The sequence below is a fragment of the Anser cygnoides genome, chromosome 10 (genome assembly GCF_040182565.1).
Source record: "Anser cygnoides isolate HZ-2024a breed goose chromosome 10, Taihu_goose_T2T_genome, whole genome shotgun sequence".
NCBI classification, from domain to species: Eukaryota; Metazoa; Chordata; class Aves; order Anseriformes; family Anatidae; genus Anser; species Anser cygnoides.
This window is the reverse complement of record NC_089882.1, coordinates 6,431,744-6,458,776: the sequence shown is the minus strand read 5'-3', so window position 1 is coordinate 6,458,776 and position 27,033 is coordinate 6,431,744. Positions and strand designations below refer to the sequence as shown.

At 47.1% G+C, this 27,033-nt stretch overlaps 1 protein-coding gene across 2 annotated transcripts in view; it reads right to left on the bottom strand.

Moving 5' to 3' along the window:
- The window catches only part of RYBP (RING1 and YY1 binding protein), a 44,599-nt gene that overhangs the window by 15,061 nt on the left and 2,505 nt on the right, over window positions 1-27,033 (bottom strand). The window contains exon 1 of one of the 2 annotated variants that reach the window (XM_048068538.2): window positions 16,344-17,834. The exons of the other annotated variant lie outside the window; for it this stretch is intronic. Within the exon in view, the coding sequence (XP_047924495.1) occupies window positions 16,344-16,423 (80 nt within the window). The 5' untranslated portion in view covers window positions 16,424-17,834. Of the gene's footprint in view, window positions 1-16,343; window positions 17,835-27,033 lie in introns of those variants that run through there. 2 annotated transcript variants of the gene reach the window in all.

Genomic DNA, 27,033 nt, shown 5'->3' with positions numbered 1-27,033 from the left:
ACAACAAACCTTGAGCTTGTTAGGCTTCCCAAGGAACCGTATTTTTGAACGTTCCGGTTGTCTACCAGAAGTTGTTAGACTTTTAGGATTTTAAACTTCAAGAAGTTTGAAATTATTAGCAGTACTTAATTATTCAGTGGTCTCACAAAGCTGCTAGCTCCCCTGCCTCTTACTGGGGAAAGCTGCTTTTTTTCCAATTCCCCACCTCCCTTTTTTAATTAATAATATAAAGTTATTAAATAAAACGCAAGTATTGCTGAAGGAAGCATTTGCAGGGAGCAGCCAGCTGCAGCCCAGCTAGCACTCTCTGCTATTTGAGGCTCTTTCAATGATGCCTGCAAAAAAAATACCCAATTCTTGCATGTTACCATGAGTCTCAACATTGTTTATTCCTAATTATTTGGGTTTATGTACAAATCATAGCACTATTTCATAGAATCCCATTGCAAAGTAGACTAAAATGAGGGCCAGAAGGTGGTTTTGGAAGCATTTGACTAGAGCTTTCCCATGGTAAAGCTGCGAGTGGTCACAAATTCCTCAAAACGCTCACTGTAGCACAGGACAAAGCTGGAAGCTGCAAATACCATTTCATGTAATCAGTTGCACGGGCACCACCGCAAATCCAAATGTGGAAACAATCGGCAGCATTAACCTTGCACCAAATTAAATAAAATATGCCTAATGCCGTGCTTGCACGGCACACTGTAAGAGCTGGAGGAGCACCAGCCAGAAGCAAGTCCCCAGCCCGGAGCTCTCCTGAAGCTGTTGGGTCGATGGGGATGGGAACGTGCAGCTGCACCAGATGTGCTCGTGTGGTGGATTTTCTTCAGCAGAAGCCTCCCAAAGCAGCCCGGCATTGTTTGAAGACCAAGGCTTTTCATCCGGCCACTTCTGGAGCACTCATCACCAACCCAGAAATGCCCCCAGGAATAACCAGCTGCGAGGTTAAAGCCAGAGAGCGGGGATATGGGGTGTTTCTTGGGATATTCTTCACTGGGGAAGCACCACGGTCTGCTTTATTGTGAGTGTACAGGACTGGCACAAAGCTTCCTTCTTTAAAGGGAAAGTGATAAATCACAGAAGAGACTCTCTGGTTAAAATGTACTGAGCCAGGGAGCAATCATAAACTTGGATCTTTACCCAACCTCACGGGCTCTGCTTGCCAGCATTACTGCCCCGTGCCCTTTTACTTCTCTGCTGCACACCCCTATGAAAAAAAATACAAAACTATGACTAAGAGTGTATGGTGTGCATGTTCTGGACTGCAGGATTTTGACTAGGGTAAATGCTGATGCCAGAGAACCAAGGAACAGTAACACCTGTAACGGAACACTGAGGCTGTGCTTTGTCCTGTGTCCTTTCCACAGACATACTCTAGGTACTAAACACCAAAAAAAAAAAAGTTTAAAGGTTTCTGATATGCCTCTGCAGAGCGCTTCTACTGAACCAGTTGCACCCACCTCCATCTACACTCTGGCTCCTGAAACAGGGCAGACCTGGCATCCTTAAAGAAATACATGGGACAGGCAAGAAATTAAAGTCCTTCAAGTAATATTTTATATAAGCCATGGCAAAAGGCCTCAGAAGAGTCCCCCCCTCAGTTTCCTCTGAAGTTTCCCATACTTAGAACAAGTGACAGAGCTCACAGCACTGAGCACGTGGGAGCGGCAAACACGAGCTCCTCTTGCAGACACAAGAGCAGCGAGGCAGCCTTACAAGGTCTTCTGCAAAACTGCACTTCTGAGAGCAAAATTCCTTCCTTGCGGCTACTTAACTACAAACCGCTACATGCCACGAGGAAGAGCTGAGCACTAGTTGTTCTTCAGGCTTGTTTGGTACCAGATTGTGGAGGAAAAGTAGCCACGTTAGTTTCTTGAAGTTACTTCTCATGGGAACATCTTTTCAGGATGGGGCAGGCTGAATGACCATCTTCTTCATTCGTTACAAAATAAAGGACGTTTCCCTGAACACCAAGTTCAGAATGCACCCCTAAACTATTGTGAAATGAAGTAAGGTTTGGCAAAAACACCCCCCCAATTTTATCTTTTAAGCACACTTTTTGTCTTAATGGAGACCTGCTCAAACACATCTATTCCCCCCGTAAAGATTTTAGGCATTTCTAATTAAATCAAGGTGCAGAAGAAGGCATCACGCTTCACTAGGCGAACGTTGTAAAGCTACTGCTGATTCGTGTCCACTTAGAAAACCTCAGACAAAAGCAGACAACCAGAACTACAGCTTCTCAGGTGCTTTCTTTCTCTATTTTACACAAAAATTATTCTTCCACTAAGGTTAGGGTTTTTTAATGGCAGATTTTAAAATATGAATTTAGGAAAAAAAAAGAGCACAATCTCTCCTGCAAAATTTGCAATAAAAAAAATCCACAAGGGAGTTTGTATGAAGTTAGATGCAGCTGTGAAGATCAGACCAAAGCTGAACTCAAGAAGATGGCCCTGAGATTGTGAAGGTATTTTCTTTGCTCACCAACACACTTACTCTTACGTTGCAAGCACTGCACAAGCTTTACTTTTAGACTCTGCTTGCAGCCCCCCTCACCAGGCTGTTGCCCCTTTTGCTGATGTGCTGAGCTTCAGGTACTTGTTAACCCACCACCGAAAACTCCGGCCAGCATCAGGCTGTAGAGCGGCACAGCACAATTTATTGTTGCTCAGTTGCTTCTGGTGTCTTCATCTGCAGGCACACTTGATTGCAAAACGGCAATACCAAACTATCGATTGTAAACCTACGATTTACAAGGACTTACAAAATTGTTATGGAAAATTCACTGATACCAGCACAAAGCTTACTTGCCTACCACCACCAAAACGATGATAAAACTAAAGCGATTTCACTCACTTGTCAAAAATAAGCTGCTCACACTAGGAAAAGTTTGAAAACAGTTCATGAAGGTGGCAGCAACCAAGATTCATATGATAAAATACTCAGATTTACAACAATTCCTTGAATACTTCTTCCCGTTTGGCTCTTTATTAAGCTATGTATAATCCTGCAGAAAGCCAAAGTCTCAAACTTCCTATTTAGCAACAAGGTGCATTTGGCAGCAACAAAGTATAAACGAGTCAGATGAAAATTTAACATGCAGATTCCCCAGAACAACCACTCAATTGTATTATGGATTGAAACAATGAGAATTTGAGGAAAGCAGTAATTTTAGCAACCCTACTTGAAGCCAAAAACCAGGAATACCAGACTTGGTACTACAAAAGCGTTTTGTAACCCCCGCTAATACATATTTCAGTTTCTGACACTGAAACCTTGAGTGTAAGTGGAAATTGTCAAGTACAGATCATCATTTAATTTAGCTTGACATGTCCCATCCAGGAGCATCTGCCTCGAGGCTTTGAGACATTTCTTGTTTCGTGCTAATTGAAAGCCAAGGTTAGCCTGACGGTTCTTCAGCCTCGGGTGGGGATTGCCTTCAGCAGCAGCTGAATGATGGATTCACATGGATGTCACCAGCTCCTCGTCCCCGCTCCCACAGCCCATCCACCGAGAGGAAAACCAAACCAACCCCCAGCTACACGCAGCAGGCAGCTTCCCCACCCGGGGATGTGGAAGAAGGAAAAAAAAAAAGCAGCAGGAATGAGACCAAACTTGAAAAAGCTGCAAGCAAGGAAAAGGAAAGAAATGCTGATAAAGTGAGGTCCCTAAAAAATAAATAAATAAATAAATACAGATTCGGCGGTCAAATTTACTACCTGAAGTCCTGAGATGTGATAGACTATTCTCTAAAACCACAACAAATACACCCAGTTCTGAAGTTGCTCCCATCCCCAAAAGTCTCTGTGTAGAATACTTTTCCAAAAGCATCCTTCTTAAAAGCACGCTGTCATGTAAGCAGAAATAACGACGCACGTTTTTCTCTTACCGGAACACACGTTCTAACAGCATTTTCTCTGAACATCCTCAAGCACCTCAAAATTTGAGTATGTATCGGATATCCAATGCCTAATAATATTTTTTAGATGAGAAGAAAAGTTAACATGCTCTAATCTGTATCTGCAAAAAACAATACTTCAATGCCACCTAAAAACCTGTTGCACAGCTAGTGCTGAACAGCATTTTAAGGCTTACAAGTTGCACACCAGTATCGGTGCAGATTTTGTACTTTTGACAACACATTCCAAACATTCGTAATTTCTATTAGAAAAAGGAGGGTAAACTTTAAACCCTCAAATGATGGGAATTTATAAACTTTGGGACTGAAACTGTAAAACGTAGAGCCTATCCTCCTGTAAATCAGCTCTGATGCAAGGTGATCTATTTTTTATTTTTTGGCCATCGCCACCACCCTTTCAATTGCTGTCCTAAGACAAGCAGCGGCAGGACTGAACCAGCCTGCAAACCTGGGAGCGATGGGCACTAGCAAGAACTATGGGACGTGGTTTGCAGTCGCTGTTGGAAAGCATAACGCCTAAACTCGCACAGCACTTAGTCTGTGAGAAATGCAGACACTCTGAACACCTATCCCCCCGACAGAGAAGCACGAGAGCTTTGCTTAAAAGCAAGCACAAAACGTCTACGGAGTAGCTGTGTTGCAGAGCCACGTGGCAATGCAGGGATGCGCGAGTTGCTCAGAACAAGGTTGTACCGCACTGGCACGACACTGGAACAGCGTACACCTGGGGAAAACGCTTCTCTATCACTTACCAGCCAGCCTAAATTCCCACAGAAGCAAAATGAGAAACTACCTGTTCTACAACAGATGCCGAAGAGTCTCAATAGGCTCTGAATCTCCAGGGATGCAATAAAAAAAAGAGCCGGCTGAGCAAGGCAGAAATTTTAATTCAGCTACATCAGAAACCGCAGGCTTCACCTCAACGAGGGACGTGGAGCTTTGCCAGCGAGGTAGACCTTTTTGTAGAGGAACATCAATGGCAGGATTTCCTCTCACATTAGGTGACGTTTTAAGAGTCCTTGGACATCGGCGAGGGGCTGGCCGGCACGCGGTGGCAGGGCAGACGTAGCAGGCTGGTTTCTGGTGTCCGAAAGCTCAGCTGCAGCCCCAGCCAGGTGGCACGAGGCACTGCAGTCCCTGCCCTGCACACGTGTTTCTGCCGGAGGAAGACCAGAGAGAAATCGGGTGCTCAGCTGCAATCAGCAGCTGACATTCAGGCACCTGCGTGAAATGCAAAGCAGCAGAAAAACTTGTGTTTTCACAATTATTACTCCTGGGCTCTGAAGGAGCTGACCTCAGCTCAGTTTCTCACCCTAACTAGAAAAGCCTTAGGAAAATAAACAAGCGATTCCTCACTTGGAGCAGCAGTGCTGATGCCTACATGTGCCTAACACACCCCCCAGGATAAGGAAACTCAATTACCTCCCCGAATGGAGCCAGCAGAGCGCTATCCCACACAACAAAAAGCTGGGAGCAGTTGATTAAAACAACAGAAACGTTTCCGAGTCCTCTACAAGTCAACTTCTGATCGGCAGATAACAATCATAACTGCTTGTCCAGACAAAACTATCCCTTTTAAATAAAGCCCTCAGATAGCCTCGAACCTAAAACACTGCCTTTCTCCTCGTTTTGAGCACAACGTCAGTTATTTACCATCCTGCTGACTACTGCGCTGCAGCCTCACACACGCTTGCACAGCCTGCGTGTATTTGTATACGCACAGACGGAAAAAAATCTCGAGCTGCCCTCCTTCTGGGCCCCAAGGAGGGAAAGAAAGCAAATTCAGTTAAGTTCTTTTTTTCTTTCCCCCGGTGCTCCATCCTAAAGAAGTGGTCAGCCTCGCTGAAAACTACCAGTTAAGCCATGAACCTGTGCCAGCCGCGAATCACTCCAACCACCCTGGCACCATCATTTTCGAGTCATTTTCCATTTAAAGAGCCTCACATCAACGCCGGGATAGCCTTTCATTACCCGTCCCACTTAATACCCACAATCTCTCCACAGCTCGCTCGCTCGGCCTCCGCTGACCAAGGACCGCACGGCGACCGACGTGGGGATTATTGGGATTCCTGATGCTTTCCCCCCCCCCGCCGGCTGAGCGTTTGGCAGCGCGCCCGACCCGCAGCGCGTGTGGGACCGTCAGCCTAATGCAAGATGTCATCTGCAGCGGCCGCCGGCTTCCCGAAGCTCCCGCGGTGCCGGGGAGGACGCCGCCGGGTGCCTCCCGCCGCCTGCATCCCGAGAGGCGAGCGCCAGGGGAAGGGCAGCGCCAGCGCCCCGCACGCTCCTCGGGCTTCGGGTTTGGGGTCGGCGTCACCGAGCCCCGGCTAGCGCCGGGCGCTCCCGCGCACACCTTGCGCTGCCTCGGGACCTGAAAGTCAGGATGCTGGGGTTGAGTAACTCCTTTTGCCACGTAGCCCATCCTCTGCTAACAAAATTGGGGTAGCGAGAGCTCAAAAAGTGGTGCTCACTGTATGAAGGAGCTGCCGCTGAACTTTTCTTATGCCAGGCACTTGGTTATGGCAGGCAGAGACGAGGCATCGGTACATTCTGTATACGAAACATACACGGCCCTTTTCCAGTGTGGGGCAATACATCAGCCCTGTAAATCCTGCTGTTCCCTCTTACAAGCTGAATACACAACCGGGGGCAAAAGGAAATACCAGACAACGTGCTAACAGCAGATGGGTGCACATTTACTGTTGTGCCCACCTAAAAAGCGTCAGGAAAGTGAAACCTGTTTGTAGGATGAACGAAATACGGACGCCGGGGGAGATCTTTCTTGGAAATGGAAGAAAAGGATACACAAAATACATCTGAAGTTTCACTTCCTCTGTACAGCACAACGCGACCAGAGAGCCCAAGAGCAGCACGTGGCGCGTCCTTTACGACCCCCGGCCATCCCCCGCTGCCCACACGCACCGAGAATTTCTTACAGCTGATGTCAGACTGCCGGCTCCCGGCACCACGACATCCAGGCACCTCAGTCGCGCGTATGTGCATCAAGGTTAGGTTCGTTTCCACCTAACCGTGACGAAGCTGTGACAAACAGTGACTTGCTCGAGGGTGACTACAGCAGCAGCAGATCTATGAAGGCTTTCTGAACCCCGGGATTACACCACATCAGAGATGCACATCTCCAAGATTAGAGATACTACTTGCCGCTACAGATTTGCAGAAATGAGTCAGTGAGATACTACCATTTTACACTGCTTCCTCCTCTAATTTCTTCCTGGATTTGTGCAGCTAATTGCTTACCAGCAGAATTTCCAAGTAAAAGCAAGCTAAAAACAGAACCGTGTTTTTACTCAAGTGCGCTGCACCAAACAGCGTGGAGTGACTGCAGCAACCACTTCCTAGGGAGTTCGTAACCCCACGCGGCACCAAAGCCGGGGACTGAAAAAGAGCAGAAGTTACTGGATTAGCATAATTTAGTGACAAGCCATCTAGAAGAAAAGCAGAAGGTATTTCCTCGTTATCTTGTCCGTTATTAATCCCCGGGGTGACTCTCAGTGGCGGTAAGTCACAGAATTCGAATCAAGCCTTTTGCTAGTACAGGGACAGGACCGCCCCGACACGAGGATTTCCAGCCTGACCCCAAACCCCAGAAGTCTACACCACTGACTCTATGAAGATGCTGTAACTTAGAAAACGGCGTAGGTTTAAATTCACTGCTCAGAAATTATGACCTCTCCCAGGAGCGCCGGGGGTGCACAAAGCAGAAAAGGCTGCAGCAGCCGCCTTCAGTAAACACTGCAGGAACAACTGCAAAAAAGAGCCGTTCGCTTTGCAGGTGAATTTCCTCAAAAGAAACCCCAAAAGTAACACAGAAAAATGAATGGAAGTCATCTTTACGGCACAGAAACAAAAGCAGAAAGCTTTTACGCGCCTCTCTTTAACAGAATAAAGCCTGACTTTGGAACAGCCGCCTCACTCCCTCCAGGACGCGCTCCCCTACGCAGGGGCTAGGTTTGGTTTTGTTTCTGTTTATTTCACAGCTTCCCTGTTTATTCAGCTTCTTCCCTCCCCCGGTAGCAGGCCGAGCAGCACGGGCTCCTCGCTGGTCGCTGCGGCGCAGGGCGAGCGGCCTCGTCCAAAACCAACAAACTCCCTCTGCGGCCAGCCGCTCCCGCGGCCCCGCCGCGCACAGCGCTGCCCTGAGCCCAGGGGGCTGCTCCCTGCCCGACTCGGGCGAGGACTCTCGCAGCTTTTAATGAGAAGGTGGAAAACCACCTCCCAAGCTGCTTTAAAAAAATAACCTGTTTTTTTTTTTTTTTACCAAAGTGTCAGATTGAGCTGACAAAAAAAGTAACAGAAGCGAAGAGGGCGCAGCTACCAAGAGTTACACAGTCTGAGCCCTGTGTCACACCCAGGGAGCCTGATGCTACCTCTTACAAAGTGCCAGACCCAGGTCTCTGCTGCTGCTGCAAGCACCAAGAAGGCTCTGGTTACTGACACCTACACCTCAGCGGTGCTTCAGATGATCCATCCCCTACTGGAGCTTTACCTCTGGGTATCAGTGCCACCAGCTGCAAGGGAACCATTCGTGCAGGCAAAGGACTGCGCTCCTGCAGGATTAGGACTGAAAGAAGAGCAACACGGCAAACCTTTCAAGCAGACTCATTTGCAGCAGGAAGGCTGGCTACCAAATACCCTCATTTTTACATTAACGGTACAGCTCTTCTGTGAGGACTTCCACAGAACACCAGATTTTTGACAGAGTACAGGTCTCATTCCCCTTCTTTTCAGACCTCTGTGCCCGCATCAAGGTGTGAATCCAGGGGTACAGTTCTCCTGACCTCAGGCACACCTAAGGCAGAAACACGACTGCAGGATATAGAAGACGCCTGTGCTGCTCGGGGTGTTGTAACAGGCTAAAGCAGCAGCAAAAAGCTGCAGGGCTGGGATTTGGCACATCTTAGCCCCAGGGCCCTCCGGTGACACGGCAGCGCCCGCACTAGCCGGTGTCACCACCCACAGCGGGGCACGGGCACGCAGCCAGGCCTGTGCCACGGTCCAGAGTTCAAACTCACCGTCACGTTTCGTCCAGCGAGGGAAAGCCAAAGCTATCACGTGGGGCAAAGCGAGCGGTGAGAGCTTGGTGGCGAGTGCCGCAGCACAGGTTTAAATGGGAATTATGCTCGCAGGAAGGCACACGTATCCTTGCTGCCAGCCCGTGCTGCTCTGCCCTTAACATCGTCAAGAGCTGGTCTGCAACCGTGGTTTGACTTCACTGCACGGATACAGCCTCGGCCTGAGCAACGCTCTTCCATCACCTGCACCCAACCAACAGCCCTGCGGGGCTCGGCACGTGTAACCCCCTTCCCAGCGAGGGGAGCCGGAGCAGGAGCTGCAGCAGAGCCGGAGCAGGAACAGCAGCAGAGCTGGCAGCTTAAAAACTCTGCAACACCCACCCTGGGAGTCAAGACAAAACATTTAAAGAAGGGTTATTGCGGAACACGAGCTAACGACCCCTCTGCCTCATCTGAACTTCAGCCATGCTGCAGTGGTGGCTGAAAAATCCTCAGCCCTTTCAGCCGTGCCTGGCAGGTATCCACACCTCAGCACTCTCTCTTTTTTTCTTCCCCCCAAGCTTAGCAAAACCAGCGATGGACACGGTGTGGACGTAGGCAGGAACGTGTTAGAGGCTGGGCAGTGCAGGCACCGTCTAGCAAGAGGTCATCCCCCCACGTGGAGGCTTACCTTGAGCCACTGCTTCCCCTGCTGCTGGCTTTGTTCATAAAACAAACATCCCACCAGGTCTACATGCGGCATTAGCAGATGGAAAAGCAGCTCTGGTTGTGTTGTGGTGGGATACAAGCGGGGAGGAGAAAACATAAGCTTGATGGTGACCCTGCTGTAAGGACGGGGACACAGCTTGGAGACGCCAACCGTCCACATGCACATGTTGGTGGACACCTTTGTCCACTCTGGGGCACTCCTTCTTCCTCTTAAGTAAAGGTGTTTGAAGTAACAGCTGTAACAAGAGTTTTACCAAAACAGACACAGGCTCCCATCGAAGTCCCTAACAGAAAGAAGTCATTAAGGTAAGGTGCTTCTCGTACATAAAAAGCTTTCAGAAAAAAGTCGCTTTTTAATGTTAACAGACGTTGTCTCTTAAAAGCCATCATTTTAACAACTGATATGTGGTGACATAAAGTAAGTTTATATAAAGAACATTAAAACGTCAAGTCTAACGAAGCCGGCCTGCTCACCACCAGCAGCAGTATGCCTGTGCAGAGCCCACTGCAAAACGAGGACCCGAGCCTTCCACAAATTATTTTGTACTGCTTCATAAACAAACAAAACCACCAGGGTAGTTTCACAAACGCACTCATCTGCTGTTTCTGTGCGACAGGTTCCACTGACGAAGTTAAGGGGTACGGATCTCCTGTGCTGGAGGAAAGTTTGAAAGCTCTCAACAGACAGCAACACACGGGGAGAAAAAGGAGTCAGTGGCTGTGACAGCAGCTTTGTTTTAAGCCTCTTTTGTTTGAGTGACTAAGTCTTCTACTCGGCTACATTGCATTAAACAAACCTTTCTGAATTAAACAGATACACTGAAGGAAAACCTAGTTTGAACATAAAATCTGTAAGGCCACCATGTGGCCCAGAGCCACCTGGTAAGCCACCAAGGTAAGCTGGAAAGCAGCTAGGCGTGTTATCTACCCCCTCCTTCTCCAGAGCGCTGGCTGTACCGGCCAAAACGTTCCTCAGTAGCCACTCCTCCAACGCCAACCTCCTCCAGCCAGATCCCGGTGAATTCAGAGGCAGCCAAGTCTTGCACAAGCCCGCTGAGGGGACAATGGCTGCAAAGGGGACAATGTGAGAGTGTCCTCCTGCAACCCCAGCAGCAGTCACTGCCCACAGTATTTGCTGCTGCTGCTGGTAATCCGGATTCTCGGGGAAACTTGAAAACAAAACCGTGCAGCAGTTTGCAAAGGAAAAGGAGAACTGCATATCGGGTACCCAGCCTACAAAATGAGTTGTTTCAGGACACGCACAGGCATGTGAATACGGACCCAGAAATTACCGTAAGCAGCAAATCCTTAAGTGAAATGCCATAAAGTAAGGTAGGCACGTATTTAACATAAACTTTTGTTTACTAAAAACATTCCAGGAAAAAACACGGATCAGTTTAGCAGCCCTGTGTTGATTTTGCCTGCGACACAGCCCGTCCGCTTAATCACCATTTCTCAGAACTGGATGCACAGTGGGAAGTGAACTTCTTTGTGGAAACAGGTGTGGAAGTTAGAGCTGCGTCCCGTTCTGCCTCACTTCTGCAATAAACAGAAGGCAACCTTCCTTAAAGCCCCTCTTCTTTAAAAGATTTCAGTTGTGGGATTTAATTTGTGCCACTTGATGCCTGATTTTTTTTAAAAAATGTATTACATTTTTCTCCATAATAAACTTTACACAGTGGCTGAAAAGAGACTGCTTGCATAACAAGTGTTATGCAATTTCCCAAATAAATAATACCCTTGCAGAAGGGAAGATTACAAAGTCCCCAAGATTTTCAAGGCTACAGATTTGGTTTCAGAAGCCAAGAGTTTGTAAAAACTGCATGCCATCCCGAATCTTCCTGGTAACTACAGACACTGCATCAGCACCCGAAGATCCCATCAGGAACAGCGTCCCACTGCGGATAACCAAAAGACACCCCAGCAAAATCCACAACTTACCACCGCAGTTCTGTCTCTCAAGAATGTACAGGAGAGTGGTTGACACCAGCTACAAAAATCCAGCATGGATGCAGCTACACTTTTAAAGTTGCTTTTAAGGTTTGCCTAGTTTCTCCTAGTGCTAAGATGGTTTCATTGAATCAGTGAGACCAGAAACCCCCCCAGAAATGCAACCTTGTTAGCCGCCTCCACCTCCGGAGCGCTACGCCCTGCAAGTACAGTTCAGTATCTCGAGTGAAAATCCTACCCTAAGCAAAAAGCCCACCAAAATACCACGCAAACGAGCGAGTGATCATCACGGAGATGTTTAGGACACTGCAGTCCTCTGCAAACAAGCACGTACCTTAAGGAGCGTACCAGGAGTGGCGCTGCTTTGGAAGAAGCGCACGTGCTCCAGCATCTGCTCCGGCCACCCCGCTGCCCAGATCTCGAGCCCGATTCAGCGTACAACAGCAGCCCTGTGTTTGCCCTGAGAACAGCCGAGCAGTTCAGTAAGTAAAAGCAGCTTGTATTAACTAAGGGGAAGAAGCTCGTCGCACAGTTCAGATTCTGGAGCCCTGGGGGACTTCCCCCAGCATCTTCACGCCGCGTCGGGGAGCAGAAGAGGGAGGGATGCCGAGTTCTGCAGAGGCAGCATCCATCCTGCCAGGGCCCGCAGAAACTACGCTTCCCCAGCTGAGCTAATCAGCCACGTTCCACACAGAAGCTGCATTTATCTCCTCCGAACAGCAGACTTTCTTCTTAATTATCCAAGGTCAGCGGCAGTGAATATTGAACAAACTAACACTCGGGGAATCCGTGTAGATGCGAAACTGGAGGGCAGGCAGTCTCAAACGTGCTTAGCAGCAGTAGCACGTTTTAACAGAAAGTTGCTCTTTTTAGGCACGGGATTCACTTTGTGAATAATCAATCAATACATTTGATAAAGTGCCATTTTTAGAAACCTTTATCAAGTTACGTACCAGCATAACTCTCCCCTTTTTTTCTTTAAGACGAAAAAACGTTTTCAAGTGTTGTTGAGTACGGTTCAGACAACTGAAGTCAGCAAACGGAATAATGGCGTTAATCTTTCATCAAACTCGTTCAGAATTACAGCAGCAACTCGGGATTTTGATCCGTGTCCCCTGGACAGTCACAGAAGTAAAATACTGCTAACCTGAAAGCATCACACCCCCAGTCTGATACCGACAAGGCACACCTGAGGCGCACGGTCTCATTCGTTGTCCAGCTGCAATACGTAGCTTTTCCCAGCAGGTCTGAGCTCACGACAGAACAGCAGCTACTTTGGAAATCTCAATCACCATTTTGGCTTCCCCAAAAACACAAGTGGTGCAGCTTTACTAGTAATGCACAGCACAAGGCTATTGTACAATTTCCCCGAAATTTCTATTCCGAACGCAACCACGAAAACGCTGATGAACCTCAGCCTGAAGATTTGTTTCACGTGCTATCTGTAATTACACAATAATGGAAGGCTTCTGCAATTACAAAAGCAACGAATAGATCCAACAAGTGGGCAGGATTCTTGGTTTGATCCTGTGCTGGTGGGAAAGGTATCAAAGAGGGGAAGGGGAAAGGCACTACAAGCTGCTACCACGCGTCTCGTGATGGAACCAACGTAACAGCAAAAAAATCTGTCCTGGTAGCTCCATTTCCTGGGGAGTAGCCACAATACCTCTGTCAATACCACCAAAGTCTTTGTCAGCTTCACAAAAAGCCACGTGTGGTGGCTGGTCTCGTTCACATGCCTTTTCCTGGAACAGCAGAAGCTAAAGATCACATAGGTGGGACCACATCCTGCCCTGAAATCGTAACAGCCCCAGGCAGAAACGCAGCGCCCTTTAAATACGCCGCGTGCCTCAGGCTGTGCGGGAACTGCACGGGGCCGTAAGGACAATTTCCCTCAAGAGGACATTTCTTTTCACCTTACCTGCTATTTTTATAAGCTTGCAGATGACATTATATAATATAACCATTAATTATACTGTTGTTCAGCATAATTCATCTGCAATGGTTCAAACTGCTTCCAGTAGTTTAACAACCCAAAGTACGATCCTCTGACAGCAACTGACAGATTCAGAGTATTCAGTTCCTAACAAAAGGAAGAAAAAAAAAAAAACCCTTATCAGCCCTGGAATAAGGCTGAAAAAAACGGCTAGTGATCCTGCTGACCGGCCCCACAGCTTCACCAGGCGAAACGTAGAAAAGTAAAGCAAGAAGCTGAAAGCAACTGCTCACCCAGATGACACAGAGTTGGGCCAGCTGGTGGCAATCTGCACCCCAACACAGTGCCCTGTCAGGGGTTTCTACCCCTCGCTACCTTCTACAAGAAGCAAAGCCGGCTCCTGCAGGTTGCTGGTTCCACTGTCCCTGCCCGTGCTCTCCTTCCACAGCCGAGCATCCCCGCGACCTGCTCAGCACTGCGGCACCACGCGGGCTCTGCTCTGGTCCTGCAGGCACTGCTTCATTCCTTCTTTCCAGGCCAGAGGGCTGTCGCAAAGCACACTCACCAGACAAATCCTCAACATATTCTGAGCTAAAACTAGTCTGAAATGAAATTTCGTATTACTTTTTTTTTTTTGGAATGCACTTTTTCCTCCAACACGCCACACCAGGTACATTGGTTAACGCAGCAAAGACAGACTTCCTCCTCAAGGTTATCTCAAAACCAGTGAGAAACATCTAAAACTGTGTCTCTTTTGCATCTTACTTATCACAGGCACTACAAGATCTCAATCATCAGCATCCACTGGACCCAGCAGCCCCCTCCCTGGAAGCGCTCTGTCTGCCCTTTCCACCCGCTCTGCCAGCGTGAAGCTCCCTCGCAAGCTCCAACACAATTCTGCATGCATTATTTATCCCTCTTGCTAAGTCATGCAGTGGGATAATTACTTAACTATTGTAATGATATTTTGCAATGGCTGTACTCTATTATTCTAATTGATTTTCATGGGATTGCTTTTGCTGCATGTTTTGAGCACAAGAATTTATTTTCCTGCAGTACGAAAAGCTAAGTTTATTTTTAATAAAAACAATGTTGATATATTGCTCGCATTTTTGCTCTCCCTGCTAACAACCACTGAATACGAGACCTTTTTTTTTCAGAAAACTAGTGAGATAGAAAATTATATATTAACTAATGTAATTATTAACCAGAAAGTGTTTTCCTTACAATAGGATTTCATTTGACATGTAAGACTCCAATGGGTGTAACTGCCCAATTTTTGAAAGGTGAGAGACCCACAACCTTTTCACAAACTAAAAGCTGAAGTCAAAATATATTTGCACGGTCTTGCTTAACAGCACGCTAAGTTTTACCAAGATAAATGCTCAGCTTGAGATTGGGAAAACTCCTAGGCCAGCACTAAATGAACATCAGTCCTGCCCGTCCACTCAGCACGACATAAGCCACACACCAGAGCAGCCCAAGAAAACAGCTATTTGTGCCACCCTGCCCCTGGGGTATTCTTCAGGCTACGCATGATTCAAGATGTACTTGTAAAACTTTTGTGAAGAGATGAATAGGATCTCAAAAAACACAATAGCCCCAGCAGTTCAGAACTGGTAAGAAAGCTTTTTTTCCGCCTTGAGCCAGAAATTCTTCCAGGAGGAGCTCTGCTTTGAGCTACTGAAGATAAAGGAAGGAGAAGCAAGGAAAAGCAGCGTGCTGCTGACAGTTTACTCATCATACCTACCGCTCACCTGCCACCTAAACGAGGAAAGGCATAGATACAACTCAGGAGAAGGAATATGGTCTTTATACGTTAAGATCAAAACCCAAGAACTTTACTCAGCAGCAGAAAGAAGAAACTTTTGACAGATGAGACTCATCACAAGCTAGGACCGTGCCTTATTTTGTGAACATAATGCAGCATGCACTTTGTTTTCTTCCACTTCGTAACAAGAAATCATCTGGGTTGGGTTCGATTGCTACCTATGACATGTTTAAATTAAAAAAAGAAAGTTTTATCGGTCTCAGCACTGTCCTAACTTCAGAGACTACCAGGACAAGGAAAGCAACGAGAAATCTGAAGGAGTTCTCTGCTCAAAGGGGCACAGAACTCTTCCCCAGAGCCTCATTTCAGGCTTTATACAATACAATTCATTTCTCAATTCTTTTTTATCTATTAAAAAACACTCTCTAGAAAAAAAAAAATAGTCCTGGAAAAAACGCAGTTGTTCTTTGTGATCTTGCTCAAGTTTAATGTCATCTTACTCCCATCCTTCTCAAAGTGTCAGTCTCAGACGCCTAACCCAGCTCCTGCAACTGACAGCCAAGCGCTGCCCTCACTTCTGCAGCCCCTGGACATGATTCAGAAAAATCCTGTGTGAACAACAAAAGGTCACGTTCTCCGCATGTGTCAGCTACCTGCCGAACCACCATGAAGTTTCAAATGCTAGCACGTTCAGAAATAAAGCCACCAGCTGTTATTAAACTAATTTCAGAGCAGCACTCTGGATTCCCACACCCGTGACTAAATAAGCATGCTCCTGACGCTATATACCTTCACGTCAAAAAAAAAAAAAGCCACTCCTACTTGTGACAGGCTTTTAGAAACAAGCAAGCGTAGTACACAGCTGTACAACCTCCTAACTTTGAATTCAGAGTGCCTGGTTTACAGTGCAAAAAAAGGCAAGAGGGGAAAGTCTAAAGAGATGGAAACAAAACCCAGGTACTGCTAAGTGTTATCCCTACACATCAGAAAAAAATCTGAGAACTGGCAGAGAAACGTAACGCGTACCTTATTATGGACTGCTTTCCATGACTGACATCTGGCACAAGCGTGAGTCTTCCAAGCACAGGTGGTGAGACTGTCCTCATGTTTAAATCGTTATAAATGCAGACACTGAATATTAAGGTGCCATCTCCTATGCATTTAGAGTAGGCATGTGGGCATGATGCTCTACCGCTCTGTTCGTTGTCGGCTTTAGTATCAGTTGGTTAATTTGTCATTGGGAAAAAAATCATCATCCTCTTCACCCAGGTAAGGAGGCTGTTGTTTATTACGAAGTTTCGCTATCGCTTCTTTGAACGCCGGTTGAATAACAGCGAGTCCCAGCACAGCGCTGTAAATTCCCAGCACGCTTCAACACAGGAGACACAAGCTAGGAACCCACGGGTCCGCACTTCTCAATGCAAACGCGCGGTCCCAGCTCGCAGCGGTGCTGTGAAGCTGCCGTTCCACGTCAGTCATGTAACAAACCTCGGGGTTTCGCAGTTGGAGCCCTGGTGTCACAGCCCCCCAGCCTCAGGGGCACTAACCGCGCTCACCGGAGATGCCTGAGCTCATCTTGACCTCAGAAGTTAAGCAACTTGCAACTAACTTGCGTCACGTCCGCTAACAAGTACTTGGAGTTAATGACTCTTAATTGCTCCCAGAGTACTATATTCCTACACCCACAGCTGAGCATGCTCCTCGCTCTGCTAGCCCACATGTGAAGTTATGCAACTCTAATGGTGCCGTGCCTCTGGTAGCCGTGCGGGAGGCAGCTGTGAGGTTTCACCGGAGCCGAGGAGCGAAGACGTCACCGTTTATGACGGCGAAGCAGTGGACGAAGCCTGCCCACCTCGTTCCAGGAACCATCTCGCAGCTGCATCCTCATTCAATTTCTTGCTGCGCGTGCTCCTGTTCGGAACGACCGCCTCTGCGCCGTTTAGAAATCAGAAGACTTGTTCTGAAGTCTGACTCCACGTGCAGTTTTTGGGAAAACGTTTCCGGATTTTGTCGCGTTTTCCAAAAATTGACTTCGCCTCCTGTAAGCCGTATGCGGGGGGAGTTGTAATTACATCCGCTCGACAGGCAGGTAAGCCAAAGCACGCCATCACCTACCTGTGATGTGACCGGGAGCTAAAGGGGAAAAGGAGAGGGACCCAGCCGCCCCGCCTCACCCTCCCGGCTCAGCCATGCCTCTGCCACCATTCCTGCCGATTTCGGTTTCGTTTTGTGTCACGTGGCAAGCAAACAGCTCCGGACACCCAGGCACTACTCACGCAAAACGCCCAGCCCTGCATCTCACACGGGAATTACCCCAGGCACTCCCATGCCCGCGGAGGTGAGTGGTTCCCTGCAGACACCTGCCACAGCTGGGGATAGCTCCTGCACCCTGGGGACAGCTCCTGTGCCTCAGGAAAGCCCGGGCTGGCTCCTGGCAAGCGTCCCTGCCACAGCCTTTATGCTGCTGAGAGCCAGGAGCCATGGCGGGAGCAGCCCACGTCGCTCAGCACAGCCCCACGAGAAACCACAGCGCAACCCCGCAGCCTCTCCAAGCGCCCACCAAGCGCTTTGGCTCCATCCGACCAGAATAACCTTCTCTGGGATCCGCAGGCTTCGCTCCCAGTGGTTTTCCTCCCAGTAAGACACGCCATCCTTGAATCCAAGCGAGCAGATATTCCCTGCAAAACCGGGGAGCTCTGCTACCAGCAAGCCGAGCGGAGATTAAGCACGAAGAGACCGACTCCCTACCGTAAAGCCACACGAGGTACGTGTGAGGGAAGAAGCCCCTACCAGAGCACATCTCGCAGCTGTGCTCAGCGCTAAAGGTGCTGGCACGCTCCTCCTCTGACGTTTTCTTCGCACTTCCGAGGGTGGGAGAAATCCCACGCAGCTACTTTTTTCCAAAGACGTTTTAGGGTTTATAAACCACTGGAAAAACCACCAACGATTTGTGCCACCGATTATAATAGAAATAAATAAATAACCGAGGAGAGGAGCTTTTAGGAGCCTGGCTCTATTCACCGAAGAAGTCCATTCCAGTTGCAGCCGCCTGAATTGCTGACAATTTTCCAGCGATCATTTCTCACTGGACAAGATTACCAGAGTTACGCAGGCTACAACTCCTCGGCGACACGATAAAGCTTTACGGGCACTCAGCTGTTCCACGTCGGGGATGTTGACAATTTTACACCATAACTTCACGTGTAAGCAGCACACGCGATATTTGATCGAATCGTAAAGTACCACTCTCACTGACAACACAAGTCTCGCTGCAGAAGATGCACCTGAAGCAGATAAATTAGTCCTGCTTTATCTTCCTACTGCAGTGAGGCAAAAGACAAAACCCAGTAACTTTTTAAAAGGTCCTTCTTGCTCCTTCTATACTTCACTTCTTAGACAAAAGCAGAACCCCAGTCCTACAGTTCCTTCAGAACAGGTGTGTAAGAACAACAAGATGCACATAATTCCCCCCCAAATAAGTCTCAATTGTTGTGACAAAGTTTTATCTGCTGTAGGTTTCCCTATAGCTAATAACATGCTGAACTGGAAACATCTCATAAGGCGTATTTAATATTTTTGTTAGGCTGAACCACACACCCGTGCCTGCTGCAGATAACAACTGGCAATGGCTGTTTCCCCTCCCTTCTCCATACGGCACCTGTAATAACTCAGTAATAGCAGCAAACAGGCACCAGCGAGCTCCCTGGCTGGATTAGCATCACAGAGGAGAGCCTCTCCTGCCGATGCTAATGATGTGCTCTACCCTGCTATCCCCAGGAGACAAATGACTGCACCGGCTGATTGACTCCATCACGGGGCCATCGTCCATCAATGTATTGCCTCCTTTATTGAAATCTCATCTCGGGAAGAGAAAGTGCTCGTACCACTTCGGGAAAACGGTGGAAGCGCTTTCAGAATAAGAGCTCCAAGGCACACAATTAGAGCCAAATGTTTCCGCAGAAACACGCGTTTCCAGCAACCCCGACATATATATGTACGCTTTGTTCAACCAGGACAAGAAAGATTTATGTCCTTATGCTAATCCAGGTCTTTTGGTGGTGTTGGGTTTTCTGTTTGTTTTTAAAAAGAGGAATGAAACACCTACTACAGGCATAATTTACTTGGTCAAGCAAAAACACAGACGGCGAATACAGCCACGCAGACCAAAGAAGGGAACCTGGAGGGTATTTAGCTACCTGATTTGCGAAGAGGTGAGTTCCAGCTCCTTGGACACAGGCTCACATGACACTAATGCGGTATTATCCCCACTGACACCTGCAAACCGAAGTGAGCACATACAGATCTTTCTCATTTATCTACTACATTGGTAATAACATGGAAAAAAGGAAAAGGAGGGATCTATTCGATTATGCACTACCCCTGTGATTTCAGAAATGCTGCACATTCTGCAGCAGGAACAGGACATGGGCACTAAACCCCGTCCAAAAACGTTCTGATCGAGTTTCTAACACAGTCCTCCCACATCGTAGGTCCACTTCTGCGATTTGACTACGTTAAATTGCACATGAATTACCCAGACATCGCTCCACCTGCACAAAAATAATTTAGCTGAGGAAAAATTTCTGATTATAATCAGTCTCGCATTTGTCTGCCCAACAATATAAATCTGAAGCAGGCAGCTTTATCTCAGGCAAGACATTTTGTCTCACTTAGCACCTCTGCACGTTACACGCAATCCATCACAACTCTGAAATCCCAACGAACAATCTGCTTCAGAAAACACATCTAAAGAAAAACACATCTAAATATTTACTCCTCACTTACCCCTAAAGGGACTCCAACAAGTCTGATAAGATCCTCACGCTGGAGTTTCTGGAACTCCTGGAGATACCCAAGCCCTAAGTTGGACTTCTGGAAGTTGGCACCTCCGTATCGCAACTGACAAAAAGCACGCGCTGTGCTTAAACACGGAACAGCCCAGCTCTCAGCAAAGCGCTCAACGATGGAGGTTCAAAATGTACATCAGCCAAAGTTAAAATCCATTTAAAAGTCAGAAGACTTCTGCTTCTGCGGTACCTAATTTCACATTTTACTGTTCTGACCCTCGCAGCACAGACTGTTACTCTGCAATCACAGACCAGCGCCCCAAGCAAGACACCATACTTCTCCAGATCAGGCCTCCTGGTTTCAGGATCTGAACCTCAAATCCGCACAACCCCTTTTCCTCATGTAAATCCAGTACTGCTTGTTAACGGAAGATTAACCGTGGGTTTACTTTTCACTTTCAGAAACACGGGCAGCACCTTCAATAATAAAACACTGTCAAACTCAAACGGGGTCCGATTTTATCCAGTTGGTTTCGTTTCTTTTAAGGAGTTAAGATCCACCTCTGAAGATACCGAGTTAGTGAGCAGTCAAACAAAACACTCTAGGCCAGCAAGAAATGAAGCTTTTCCTCCTTTTAGTTGAGCCACACAGAATTACAATTTTCCCAGTGTTTAACAGACAGTGAATTTGTTGGCGTACCAATTAGCAGTCTTCTCCAAAGAACACGTTCCTAATTAATAGCTGGCTTATTGGAAGAACAGTGCTGAGGATTTGGTCACACCTCCAGACATAACGAAAAAGAGCGAATCGAGCTGTGGTTGATATACAGGAAAATCACTGTAGTTAGCAGATGTAACCTGCAAAAGGGACTTACATAAGCGAAACAGGCATTTTCACCTCCTTTCTGTTATACCATCTAATCCTGGACACCTGCTTATGGTAGGGATGAATATTCAGGATATGAGTATTTGAGCAAAAATGCCCAAATTTCTCCTTCTGCCTTGGGAAGGACAGTGCGAAGAGATGTGAAGTGCTGCTGCAAGACACAGCCACATCTGTAGTTTGTGTGAGTCTTATTTCAGGTCAGAGCTGCGTGTTACGAAACGCCAGCACACCTTGCAAGTGACCTACATTGTGGAATTAAAACCCACTAACCTACAGAACCATCTGAAAGCCCACAAAATAGGTCAGTGGGTTTCCTGGTAGAAAGAATTACACGGCCAAAAAGACACACGCGTAACAAAGAACACTGAGATTGCGTCCTTCACCTAACGAACACAGGAGCACGCTGCAAATCCTATTTTTTACCCCGCTGCCACCGTTGCGTGCAGGCGGGACTTCCCACAAGCATCACGAACTGCTTTGATTCTCACTGAGGGACCCTGGAAGAAGCCTGCTCCTTCAGGCCTGGGGAGGCAGGGAGGAAAGGAGCAGCCCCACACGCAGAAGCATCACCAGTGAAGCTGTGTGAGTAATCCACAGTCCTGAAGCGGAGGGGGCCTTGCAGTAGCCAGAGCACAAGCGACACCTGATTGATAACCAGCAGCGAACCGGCCTGGAGTTACGGCAGAGGTACCCGAGCGCAAAGCCTGGATAGAGACAACCAAAATAATTCATCCAGCCCACAGCACGTTCCCTGACACCTTTCATCCCTCTGGGGTCTCGGGTCACAGGCATTGTTTTCAGAGACCTAATAATTCAGCCAAAACAGAGCCCCACAGCACTTGGGGTTGTTGGGCAACGTTAATATGCAGCACACGACAGTAAGTCAGATCATGCGTGAGCCGAGCGTGTCCACGGAGAACTGCTCCTCGCATCCACCACTTCCCTCCTTGCAGCTACTCCTCGGGGCGATGCTGTACAAAAACGTTCCTATTCCCAGGTCGTGCGAGGTCCCAGCTCTTTGACGGACCCGCGTCAGGGCACGAGACGCACACGCCGATCTTGCAGCTGGACCAGCCTTTCCGCAGCCAGCTGCCCGGAGCACGAAACGATCCGGTGGGTTTGAGAAAGGCACGCAGAGAAAGCCGCGCCGCATTCCTCGGCCCACGAGGACCTGAGGGGAGCGAGGCCCGCATCCCACCGGGCGCGATGGCTGTTCCCGGCTCCAGCAGAAAGTTGCGTGCCCTCGCCTCCCACACGCGCATGCACACTTTGATTTAGATTCCCGTCTCCAAAAAAAGCAGTCTATGGAGGAAGGAGAAAATGAATAATATCCACGCTGCGTACTATCGATGACAGATTAACACACTCAGTGCCACGGTTTATCAATTAGACCTTTAGACTGTCTCCACTGGAAACAGGGGACGGAGCTTTAAATCCTCCCACCTGCGATCATTTAACCCGAACGTGTAACCTACATGAAAACTGTAACGCACCTTATCCACACTGAGCATTTTACTATGCTATTAAACATATTTTTTTCTTTCCCTAGTACAAAAGGACCACGGAAGGTGCAGTCAGCATGCCTTACCACGATCTTCAGGACCAAAACGTGGCAGAAGAGTCACAGCAGCCAACACAGCCCTGCTATGCTCGTCACCTACAGCACTTCAGGTACCCAAAGCTGGAAGCTAGACCAGGAGCCATGCCAAGACGCTCCACATCAATGCAGAGGATCCTCCCTGCTCAGAACGATTCCCCAGAGGTGCTGAGGCCCAAGACAAAAAAACACATTTGTGGTAATGAGATCATCAATGCCAGACCCAAACACCAGCAAAGAGCAAATCAGGACACAACTCGTACTCCTTCCAGCAGCCAAAGCACAAGAGACTGATCCTATGCCAGCTTTCTGCCTGCACCAGTATGACAGATAACACCAGATCTGAAGCTGAATAGCTTCATCCGCTCAGATGAAGTCTTACAGACTAAGGCTATGCTGGTTAAAAAAGCATACCATGAATCTGTACCAGCGGACAGCTTATAATGGCTCATGGCTGATGCATTTCGGGTCTGACAATATAAGTCATGAAGTCAAACAGTGTATCGTCAAAGCACAGCCTCAGAATTCAGGTCTGGCTGGGAACAATCAGCATTTTCTGCTTGTGAAGGGCTGATTGTATGCAAGATTCGCAGAAGGCTCCTATTCTTAGCTCCCGTGCCACACCGGGTTTGCCAAACTTAGCGAAAGTACTCTTCCTCTACAAATTCAGCGAGTAAGAGCCAACTAGTTTTAGACAGCGCTGGTAAACAAGAATTGAGAAAACCGTGGTCTGAAGAGCTCCCTACACGCGGTCGAACATTTAGTAAACGCCTATTGTGAATCCCAGCACTCCAAGTGACCAAGGCACGATTACGTTGCTCTCACCCATTACCAGCCAAGCAGTCCCCGAGCAGACTCAGCCTCCAGACCCAGATGGCCCAGGGGGCACCCGCACGGCTTCGGGCTGGGACAGACCTCACTCAGCTCCCTTACGACCCAGCTGCCATTTAGCTTCAACGGGAAAAGCAGAGACGATTTACACATGGTCCTCAACGGCCAGTAAGTAAAGCTAATGTTCTAGAGAAGAGCACCAACTTCCCTTCCCCAACAGCTCTTTCTAGAAGTCCCCTACTCCATTTTTATAGATATAGCCCACTCAAAAGAACAGCCCTGATGCAAAAATAAAACCCTGCCTAACGCAGGTGAAAGACACTTAACTTTAAAGAACTGAATGAAAACCACTTTGCTTCTAATCTACACCACGATGACACACCAGCACGTATTTTTAGAAGGGTCCTGCTAATAGACGGCAAATAAGCAGGGCACATATTAGCTCTGCAGAGGCTGGGCTCGTAAGCCTGATTCCTCATTCCAGGAATAGCAGGACTATCTGGTGTCTATTCTGGTCAGCCCAGCCTGGGTACAGAACAAGAGTACTTGCGCTGGTGACACGGAGAGCAGCTGATGTCCTTCAAGGTGCTAGCTTAGATACTGCAGACGTGCAAAGGAATTTTCTGAAGAACTGAAGAGGAAGGAAGACCAGCATCCAAGGCACCTGCTCCACACAAAACAAAATTCATTTTAAAATTACGCTGCTTGGCCTCCCCTCAAAAGTACGGCACAAGAGTGAAACACTACGGATGCATGCTCCTTGAGCACTCCACAACAAAACGCATGTTCATCTCCCCATGCAACCTCCAAATCACATACTTTGGGTATACAGACATTAGCAACAAATACAACAGAAATGCTTATTACTAAGTGTATGCCTTCCAGAAGACATTTATGCTACAATTTATTATCTTACTATTAAAAAGTCCCCTTTTTTTCTTCTTAATTTGCACGTCAGGTATCTAATTGCTGCTCTCACACCTTTTGGTGAGTACTTTCAGTGTGTTTCTTCACTATAAAGGACACGAAGCTCAGATAACAAAGTGCTTATCCTCAAGTTAGACAAAACCTAACATCAGAGAAGCTCTGCCACCTCGCACTGCTTGCCTGTTAAACCAAACGGAAAACTGCAGAAAATAACTATCTGAGAGAAATCAGAGGGAAAGGGGAATAATCTGCTTCATGATGATGCTTTAAAGCACACAGAAACATTCTGCACAGCCATGCCTGGGAGGAGAGAGAAAGCTACAAGTGCATAGGAACACAACATATGTGAACCAGAAGAGAAAGAACAGGGAAGAGGAGCAAGAATACCATTAGGAAAAAAAAAGGAAACAGGGAGATGGTCTCACGTAGGAACCTACGACTCCCCTTAATAGGAAATGCAAGGCCAAATTCTGCCCCAGCATTCTCAGGAAATCCAAAGTAAAATTTCTTTCCACGTCTGGAGTAGTAATGGGTATTGGAAGGGAACGTGTGTTTGTGGAGCAAAATTCCCAGCAGAAGTTTTAATTCAAGTCTTCCTCTGTGTTCAGGAACCGACGGGGCTCTAGCAGAGCAAACCACCAGGACAGCCAAAGGACACAAGTGGAAGCAGTGACTAGCACCACCTCCCTGAGCCATTACACCAATACAAAAACCTCCAGGAAAGAAAATCATTGCAAACCCCAGCAAGCACATTACCATTATTCATTCCCAAGCTAGCCAATTAAATTGTCATCTCGCTGAACTGGATGTTGTGCTGAACACAGCTTGCATCTTTGCTGTTAGCCTCTGAGAGGAGAACTTAAGGAAAACTCAAGATGCTCCATACTCGACATACTTGCCTAAGTACAGAGAAATGAAGTTTAACCATAAAAAAGCAGGAATAGAGTTGGGGAAAGTGTGCTGGCGACATGTAACAAATTCAGTATTTGAGTACTACAGGTTTAATACAATCTTTGCCTGAAAACTCTCAATTCTCTTGAGATGGATTTGACTTTTTTTTTTTTTTTTTTAACTGAAATATTTACAAACAATCCCTTGAAAAAGCATTCAGGTGCAGCTTAACTGTTTAGCATCCACAGTGATTTTTATTCGGTACGTCTCTAAGAGTTACTGTACGTAGCTAAAGCTCTTTTTTTGAGAGCCTAAGGAAAGGGGATAGCTGGATCTGAGAAAGCAAAAATTCTGCAGGCTGCCAGCCACCCCTCCCACACACACCACACAAAGATTGTATCAAGTCTGAAAAAAACACACGCGCAGTAAGAATTAGCTAACGTCCTAACTAGTTCTCAAATAGGAGAATATTTGTCCGCCAAAGTAAATTCTACAGCAAATAACTGACTTCACGGGGGGGGGGGGGATGTAGGTCATACTAAATCTTATTAAAATACTGAGCATACTGTGATTTCCCACTACAATTTGATGAAAACCAGTTGCCCCATCACATCTACAATGTTCTTTCACTACTCTGTTGAGTTGGTTTTTGTTGTTTTTTTTTTAAAGAGAGTTTGGTAAGTTTCTGTTAAGCGTTACCAAAGCCAGCCTTAATGAAGCACGGTGGTTTTAAATGGGGATAGGTGTCACCAACTCGTCGAATTACAACTCAAAGGTCAAGCTCATCTCATATTTGAAGTAATAAATTATCAATCATAACTCACTAGGTTTTCTTCCACCAGTGACTTATTAAAAAATTCTGATGAATTTCCCAGCCGTCGACTTGTACCTCACATACTGTGACACTCAGAGCAATACCACAACAAAGAGCTCTGACCTCCCAGGTCTTCTCAACGCACAAAGTTCACTCAACATTCAGCCACTCCTGCTTTCAGTTAGATTTATTCGCAAATCATATAAATATGCAAGAAGACATGATGGTCCATTGAATATTTAGAATATTTTCCCTCAAACTCCACAAACAAAAGCAATTTAAAAAGCAGCAAAAATGAATAGAAAGCTGATGAATTAAATGAATTAAAATTAGAAGCCATTCAGAAGAGTCTATTAAAAGTTAAGCAGAAGTACGACGTTCTAGACATGAGGATCACATCTGGCAAGTAAGGCTACAGTTCTTAACCTGAAATCAATTGCTATCCCTTTTAAGGGCTCTTTAAAAGAAAAACATCGTACTATCTCAACAAACCTTTTGAAACTTCTCATAAAAAAAAAAAGGGAGGAAAAAAAGCCTTCTGCTCTCAAAATGAATGTCAGTATGGTGGCCAAATGAAAATGATCTGGTATGATAGCAGATACAATCCATGTGGACTCCTACATCTCATTAAGACTCTCCTCCTACAAACACCCGTGCACATGCTCGACATTATGCTGTGAGAACTTTCAGCGACTGCAAGGCTGCGCTGTGCTGTAGCAGCACAGTAAAACACCAGACAACTGCAGGATCAACGTGTTTTACCTGAATCAATGGGGAAGCCAAGACAACAGAAACCCACAGAAATCAAGCACGCTTTGAAGGTTTAGTTGCATGACAAAACAAGATTGAACAAAGCCGGTGAAGAATCAGATCTACGCGTGTACAGAACGCTACTGTCCCGAAAGACAGACCTTATTCAATGATGTAAAACAATTTTAAATAGCATAGTTAAGTTCAACGCCTTGGCATATTCTGTAAAACGG